The 8653-nt window shown below is 35.6% G+C and overlaps 1 protein-coding gene across 1 annotated transcript; it reads left to right on the forward strand.

The window, feature by feature from the left end:
• Positions 1 to 234: 234 nt before the first annotated feature.
• On the forward strand, positions 235 to 5349 carry LOC128245372 (uncharacterized). Its single transcript, XM_052963507.1, has 3 exons — positions 235 to 339; positions 905 to 1043; positions 4669 to 5349. Exons 1-3 carry the CDS (start codon positions 319 to 321, stop codon positions 5286 to 5288), a joined length of 780 nt encoding a protein of 259 aa, XP_052819467.1. The 5' UTR covers positions 235 to 318; the 3' UTR covers positions 5289 to 5349.
• Positions 5350 to 8653: the final 3304 nt, after the last annotated feature.

Raw genomic sequence — 8653 nt, forward strand, 5'->3', positions numbered from 1 at the left:
TAAAGACTACCGATCTCATTCTCTGTATAACTGGAAATTATGACAACATTAAATGTAAGTTAAAACGAATATAATATGACATTGAGCAAGGACGATAACTTTTTTGACAAATATTTCTGTATGTAATTTTCTATCTTTCAGAGCCATGAGCATTGGGACGTTGCAATGAAAACACACATTGACTCTGTCCGTTTGTATCAGGAGCTCATTCAATACTTGAGTAACATTGTGAAGGAGAAAATATGCTTCGTCCTTCCCGAACAAATAACATGGTCGGTGATTGTTCCAAGACAATGGGGTATCGCGGGGCACGAGTTCATGACTGAAGCTGCAATGAAGGTGCTTTTGTATTGACATTGAAATATTTGAAAGATCAGGTCTTAGAGCTTTGTTGATTAACGTCCAACTTTAACTCATAGGGGTTTTTCTAGAGTTGGATATAAGACCTATTTTACCTTTTCGGAGGTTTATAGTTTTAGATTTGGCAGACAGCGGTTATGTAGGTTCGTTTTATAGTACGCAGCTCGAAAGAAAGTAAACATAAATTTGACTATATCTCTCAATTGTATGTGTTATTTAGAACTGACTTAATACATTTTCAAATCAAAAACTAGAATTAATTATTTGAAGTATTCATAAAAACACACTTTTTTTCTAATAAAAAAGATGTTGCACAAATTTTGCAAAAGATTAATACATGTTATAAATCGCTTATTTATAATTTTGATACGCAATTTATGACAACGGCGGGGTAATACGGCCGCGATCATTTCTTCATACTGTTTTAAAAACAAAATGTTGAATCGAAGGTAAAGTTCTGCATGCTCTAATTATAACAAAAACAACAACAGTACATGTAATTTCGTTATTCTATTAAGGAACAAGCAACATTCTCTAATTTCAGGCTGGTATTGAACAAGACACAATTGTCACTGTTCTCGCTCCTATGGCATACATTGCATATGCAGAAGTCATGGAACAGGGAGCCAGTAAAGAGAAACTATTGAAACCAGGAATGAATATCCTCTTGATCGATGCCCGAGGTATATTTAATCGTTTTACTGCACACCTCGAACCATTTTATAATTATCTAGGGTTTGAGCAGGTTATCTCGGTGAAAATAGAAAAGAATGTATAATTGAATTAACTTTAACAACCCTTTGCCTGTAATATATGGATCGGGCCTTTTTTATTATAATTTAGGTTTACAGTTCTCCCGTTGAAAATAGAAAAAAACAACAACACTTATTAGACTTACAATACTACGGTATACATGGAAAGCAAATTATATCAATAGTAAACATAAAGATAGAAGATAGAAAAATAAATGTATATTTGAATTAACTGAAATAACCCTTTGCCTTTAATAAGGCTCAGGCCATTTTATAATAAGTTAGGTATAGTGCAAGTTATCTTTGTGAAAGTAGAAAAACAAAATCTTTATTATACTTACAATACCACGGTATACATAGGAATCAAATTATATTAATAGTTCACCTCAACACCAAGACCGAGTCAGCTAATAAGTTGATTTATAGAATGTGTTATACAATGTAATTTCTTGGAAAAATAAATTGCAATAATTATCTTGGAAGATATTATTCAAGTCACACAATCTCTTTCAAAATAAACACAATACAGATACATCAGTAAATGCCGATCATATAGACGCTGGAAATTTACTACAAGTGATGTTTAAAGAAATGCACCGGAAAATGGTGTATTTTTTGTCCGAATGAGCCCGAATGCAGGTAAAGCATATTTGATTAACAAAAAGTGATACTGACATATTGCGCTCTGCTGGACATTTCTAAAGCAGTTTATATCTCGGCTTTGAACTTCAACCAAAGACAAAACCTGTATCGAAAGGTTATTTTACTAAGTTAATAACGCAATTGAATAAAATAACAAATAAAAGGCTTCTAATTTCTTGCAGCTTTAGCTGACATTTATTTAATCAATATAAAAAATATCAAGTGACATCAATGCAGGTGCTCGTGCCCAATTTAAACGAGGTTATCCGATCAGTGCTAATGAGGCTTGCTTAAGTATGATTCGGCTCAGGTCTACACTGTTTAGAATAAGACTAGAAACAAAGTTCAAACATCGATCCGTCCCTGAAATGAAACGATTTAAACAATGGAACATACCCATCCAGGGTATTTTTCTTCTGTTTTCAGGGAGGAAGGGTGTTTACTACAAAGCCCCATTTGTTATTTAAGATTAAACTTGTGAGACAACCATTTGGTCATAATATACTCCAAATATCTTCACGACGTCACCGCCGGGTTCAAACAAGATGCTAGTTTTTATTTGATTACACCATCATCTCAATGGTTTGGATAATTCATGATCTGATGATAATTATTGAAATCTTCGTAGTGCACATTCAGTGCATTCCTGTTTATGACCAATGTAACCCGAAATAGTGCCAAACCTGAACCCTTGCAGACGAATGTTTAAACCAAACACGGAAAATGGCATATGGCTAATGAAATGTGTTCAACCTTTAAGCTCTACTCAGATAAATCAAAGAAGTAAACTGTTTCCGTGGAAACGGGGACAATCATGGCCCCGAGGACACACTGTGAACAAAGTTCTTGAAACCTATTGCTTATGGTGCATACAAACTATCTCAGCTCTAGCTTATCTGTTCTTTTACTTTATACTAAAGGATAAAGTTTTTATTTGCTATAGAATTCATAACTGAACCTATACTTGTTCCTACCATCGAGTATCTTTGATTTTGATTGGTCAAGCAACAGGACGTTCTAGTTATCAGAGATTTTGAAAGCAATATTTTAATTTTATATTTTTATTATGGCAACCACGTTTTCTACTGGACCTGAACCCATTAGGCTAACTAAAGTTCGGTTAATGCAAGGACACTGCGTTTCAAGATTCATACACGTTTGCAAAGCAGTTCTAGGTATTAATTCGCTGAAGACGCACTGTCACGAAATGGCATTCGGTTCGAGTCCCTTTAATGAGTGTACGCTTAACAAGCAACATTTTGACTAACTTAATTTACTAAAGAATAACATTATTACAATGGTTCAAAATATGATGACATGGTAAAATAAGAGTAAGTTCTGATTATATATTTTACTCTCTTTTAACGTCTTTAAATGTGCTCCACTTTGTTTCAACTCACTTTCTTCTTCTCTCCCATTTATTTTCGAATACTCTAAAATTTATACTTCACTATCAATTCATTCCATGCACGATCCAACTTCCTTTCCTTAATCTCTCCAAATTCGTATCCTTTTACTCTCCAAATTTGTCTCCGACTACTCTCTGCACTCGTCCCCGATATGTTCCTGTTCCGTCCTTAGCTCTCGCCCCATTTGTCCCAAAAATGTGATCCAAGTTTGTTTAAAAAAAACATTTCTCTTACAAAGCCTCTTGGGCGGCAAACATACTGGCTCCTTGAGACTCATTTAATATTGGACACTTTAGCACACTTGCTCCTAGAGCTCCTAAATGCTTATAGAGACTGAAATAATAATTAACCTAACATTGCTAGGGCACGTATTAAAAGCATGCTATTCGCCAGTACCGGGGCTGGTGTCTGTCTGGAAGATAATGGTTGATATGCTAATGTCAAACCTCATTCTATGAGGTTCTGGCCAAGGTTAAAGTTTGGACACCGACGCCTCCGATGACAACAAAGGCACTAAGAATATGACAATTTCTAAATTATACAGTACTTTTACAGATATTAGAAGATCTAAACCTGTATTGAAGAATCGATCTATTTTGCCAAACACATGCAGCTATACATAATTCCTGAAACAAAAATTTGATTTTAAACGCCAGATATGCTCGCATATTATACATACGGTGTAAGTTCTCATTGGCCTCAAACATCAATTCAACTGTTGTACTTTCGTGGTACTTTATCAAATCCGAGCCCTCTTAATGCAGTGTTGAACACAACAAGCATAACTGGATAGTTAACCACAGATACTGTTGATTGCATATTTAAGTAACGTTCTGTACAAAACGACATTTTTCTTCAAAGACAAAATAATGAGCATAAGTACTTGTTTACTTTTGTGTTAGAAATTGACAGCTGAATATAATAATAATTAATATTAAGGTGCATGAATAATTAACGATGGATAGTTGAATTTGTTTAGCCGGAAAATGTTTGAAATCCAATTTTTAATTTAATGATGTATGTATGTAGGCAAGTGTTTGTATCACATTAAACGGGCGACCATTATTTTCTAATAAATGCTCATCGAAGAGACGATTAAACCTCATCAATGAACGTAATTAGGCAAAGTGTATGTGTTAGTGTGTGTGTGTGTGTGTGTGTGTGTGCGTGCGTGCGTGCGTGCGTGCGTGCGTATGTGTGTGTGTGCGTGCGTGCGTGCGTGCGTGCGTGTGTGTGTGTGCGTGTTCATTTCCTTTAAATCAATTATACAAAGGCCGTACGTTTACAACTAGGAAGGATGGTGTTTAATATTTAACTTAAGAAAAAATCTTATGGTCATATTTCAATGACTTCATTCACTGTATAGGTCCTTCATATATTACGAGCAATCGAATTAGCCACCTCGTTCTGAGATTCAATTAAGACAATATTGAATACCACTCTTAAAAGTCAAATGTAGAATAAAAGTTGATGGTTTTAACTAGAATGTGGATTACGTTTTTCAGAAACTGTGCATATCACGTTGTATCAGAGGAAAAGAGGAGGTGGACTGCGTGAAGTTCTTCCGCCACATATCCTGCATTGTGGGCAATGTTTCTTTGAAAACATCCTAGTAGAGATTGTGGGGCCACAGGTGTGGGCTGAATTTTGTGAAGAAGCGCCAGAAGAGCTTTTGAATCTTCAGTACACTATTTCCGCAATGAGGTGTCAAGAAAGAAAATACTCTTATATCATATTGTTGATACCACACTCGCTTCGAGAAATTTTTCAAAGTAACACAGGCACTAGCATTAGAGATTACGTCAAAACATCAACATATTCGGGATTAATTGAGTTTTCTCTGGATCAAAGAAAAATCAAAGTTAAAAAAAGCCTATTTGTTGACCGATGCGCAGATGTTCTTACGGGATTTCAAAAGACATTAGTTACCACTTCGTTTTTTTCTGGTGATATGGTTCTACTGTTAGTTGGAGGTTTCGCACAGTATAACCCATTTCAGGAGGCCGTCAAACTAGCTTTCCCTCATCACCGCGTCATAATTCCGAATCATGACGAAAACGTTGTGGTAAAAGGTGGCGCGTTAATTGGCCAGAACGTACACAAGTACTGTTGTGATAATAAATGAATCATTAAGGTTGTATAGTGATTTATGCATGGAAATATGAATATCAGAAGAGAAAAAAACACTTCCCATCGACATTGTATATGCATAAAGAATTAAAAGGTGTTTGAAATGATAGTAACAATTAATTATATATTGATCAGGGACCGCTCCGTCTGATGTACTTTAAAATACAATTTTTCTTTTGCATTGATATGTTTTTACAAAATGAACATCAGTAGTAATTGTTTTCCTTTGTGAGTTTGAACTTAATAAAAAGGATAATTAGATTTTCGAATATATTCTTGCATGTGCATCATGATTTTTATCGAAACGTTTTCTTTTAAATTTATGTAACTCACGGTTTAAAAAACGTTAATTGCAAATTTACGGCATATACTACATTCTAATTTTGTCGCTATCTTTCCATTTAAGTAATTTTCAAATAAAAGAGGTTAATATTGCTGCAGATATATGAAATTTCGTAATGTTATGATATATTTAAAATAGTCCAATACATACATCATATGGTATTATTTAATAACATTTCATGTTTAAAACACGAATATAAAAATGCATTGTGTCGTTTCATGTTGCTCTTTTTTTAACATACCCGTCATTCTCTGACAGAGAATATTAAATTTAGTCATTATAAGTTTGGATTCAAACTAATTGATCATCTTCTACATTTGGGTCCTCATAGGGTGTGCCGCGTTAATGCGAGTATGGAGCGTGAGCATCTTAAAACAATGTAAACAGTGTTGTTGTTTGTTGTTGTTGTAGTTTTTTGTTCTTGTTTTTTGGAAAGAGGGGGCGGGGGGCTAGGTTTCCACGTCTCAATGTCTACAGTGTGCATTTACACTTACAAATGATTTTAACAGCAGGATATTGAATATATAATTGCCCTATATGATCTTTGTTTAATGATACTGCTATTTGCAGACAATCTGGATATTCTGGGTAATTCAGTTATAGATTTTAAAGTTTAATGATTCTATACGACTGAACTATGGGTAGATATATCTAAAAGGGTGGTTGGTTTTCGAAATGAGGTCCTGTGTGGCAAAGCAAGACTTAGTGAAATCAGAAAAAAACACTTGTCAAATTTGATAATTTCAATTATTTAGGCATCATATTTTACTAAATATACGATAAGGGATCCTTTTGTTTAGAAAATCAATTTGTGGTGGCTTAGGGTCTTAAAATATGTATGTTGTAAGTAAAAATATCAATAAAAATGATGTGCCTCCTTAAATGGAGTTGCAATTGTTTGATTCATTTGTAGGTTCAATCCTAAATTACAGGTGCCGAGTTCTGATCTAACGAATCGACTTAAAGTTCTGTAAATCGGTTTAAGGAGTTATGCAAATTACTAGAACAGTAGCTGTGTACAGTGAATAAGGACGGTTTCCTCTAAACGTTAACATAAACGTCGGACCAAGTTATTAAGTTTGGGCTCAGGTAAAAAATTCTAAGAATATCTTCATTAACTCTGTGTTTAGTAAATATATTGAATTTTGTGAAAATGGATTAAACTCCTGGGCATTCATGGTAAAATATTTATCGATGAAAATGGATTTCTGGAGGTTCGACTCAATCCGGGAAATTATAATGTGAATGCATTTATTTCAATTGTATACTATATTCTCTCATTTCCATAATACATTTAGTACGGTGAAATATCTGAATACCTTATATTGAAAAACAAATAGAAAATGTCTTACTTTATTACGCGCACAATTCATGTGTTGAAACGGAAAGATAAGGTCAAAGCAGAATCTAAGAAATAGAAGATTGGGTTTCTTATATACACGGCGTGTAGCTATAGGTATACGTTAATATACACGGCGTGTAGCTATAGGTACACGTTAATATACACGGCGTGTAGCTAGAGGTACACGTTCATATACACGGCGTGTAGCTAGAGGTACACGTTAATATACACGGCGTGTAGCTAGAGGTACACGTTAATATACACGGCGTGTAGCTATGGGTACACGCTAATATACACGGCGTGTAGCTAGAGGTACAATTAATATACACGGCGTGTAGCAATAGGTATACGTTAATATACATGGCATGTAGCTAGATTTATACGTTAATATACACGGCGTGTAGCAATAGGTATACGGAAATATACACGGCCTGTAGCTATAGATATACGTTAATATACACGGCGTGTAGCAATAGGTATACGTTTAAATACATGGCATGTAGCTAGAGGTATACGTTAATATACACGGCGTGTAGCAATATGTATACGTTAATATACACGGCGTGTAGCTAGAAGTATACGTTAATATACACGGCCTGTAGCTATAGGTATACGTTAATATACACGGCGTGAAGCTAGAGGTATACGTTAATATACACGGCGTGTAGCTAAAGGTATACGTTAATATACACGGCGTGTAGCTAGAGGTATACGTTAATATACACGGCGTGTAGCAATATGTATACGTTAATATACATAGCGTGTAGCAATAGGTACACGTTAATATACACGGCGTGTAGCTAGAGGTATACGTTAATATACACGGCGTGTAGCTATAGGTATACGTTAATATACATGGCGTGTAGCAATAGGTATACGTTAATATACACGGCGTGTAGCTAGAGGTATACGTTAATATACACGGCGTGTAGCAATAGGTATCTGGAAATATACACGGCCTGTAGCTATAGGTATACGTTAATATACACGGCGTGTAGCAATAGGTATACATTTAAATACATGGCATGTAGCTATAGGTATACGTTAATATACACGGCCTGTAGCTATAGGTATACGTTAATATACACGGCGTGTAGCTAGAGGTATACGTTTATATGCATTTCGTGTAGCTACAGGTATAGGTTCACGTACAAGGCATGTAGCTACAGGTATAAGTGCACGTACACGGCGTGTAGAAAAATGTATAAGTTCACGTACATGTCGTGTAGCTACAGGTATAAGTTGACGTACATGTCGTGTAGCTATAGGTATGAGTTCACGTACCCGGTGTAGCTACAGGTATATGTTCACATACCAGGCGTATAGCTACAGGTATAAGTTCACGTACCCGGTATAGCTACAGGTATAAGTTCACGTACCCGGTGTAGCTACAGGTATAAGTTCACGTACACGGTGTAGCTACAGGTATAAGTTCACGTACCCGGTGTAGCTACTGGTATAAGTTCACGTACCCGGTATAGCTACAGGCATAAGTTCACGTTCCCGGTGTAGCTACAGGTATAAATTCACGTACCCGGCGTATAGCTACAGGTATAAGTTCACGTACCCGGTGTAGCTACAGGTATAAGTTGACGTACATGTCGTGTAGCTATAGGTATGAGTTCACATACCCGGCGTATAGCTACAGGTATAAGTTCACGTACCCGGTATAGCT

Source organism: Mya arenaria, chromosome 9 (assembly GCF_026914265.1).
Source record: "Mya arenaria isolate MELC-2E11 chromosome 9, ASM2691426v1".
Classification (NCBI taxonomy): Eukaryota; Metazoa; Mollusca; class Bivalvia; order Myida; family Myidae; genus Mya; species Mya arenaria.

Coding starts and splice junctions, on each gene's coding strand:
- LOC128245372 (XM_052963507.1), top strand. CDS start 319: ATGACTGAAGCTGCAATGAAG. Junction 340..904: donor TGACTGAAGCTGCAATGAAG/GTGCTTTTGTAT, acceptor CTCTAATTTCAG/GCTGGTATTGAACAAGACAC. Junction 1,044..4,668: donor CCTCTTGATCGATGCCCGAG/GTATATTTAATC, acceptor TACGTTTTTCAG/AAACTGTGCATATCACGTTG.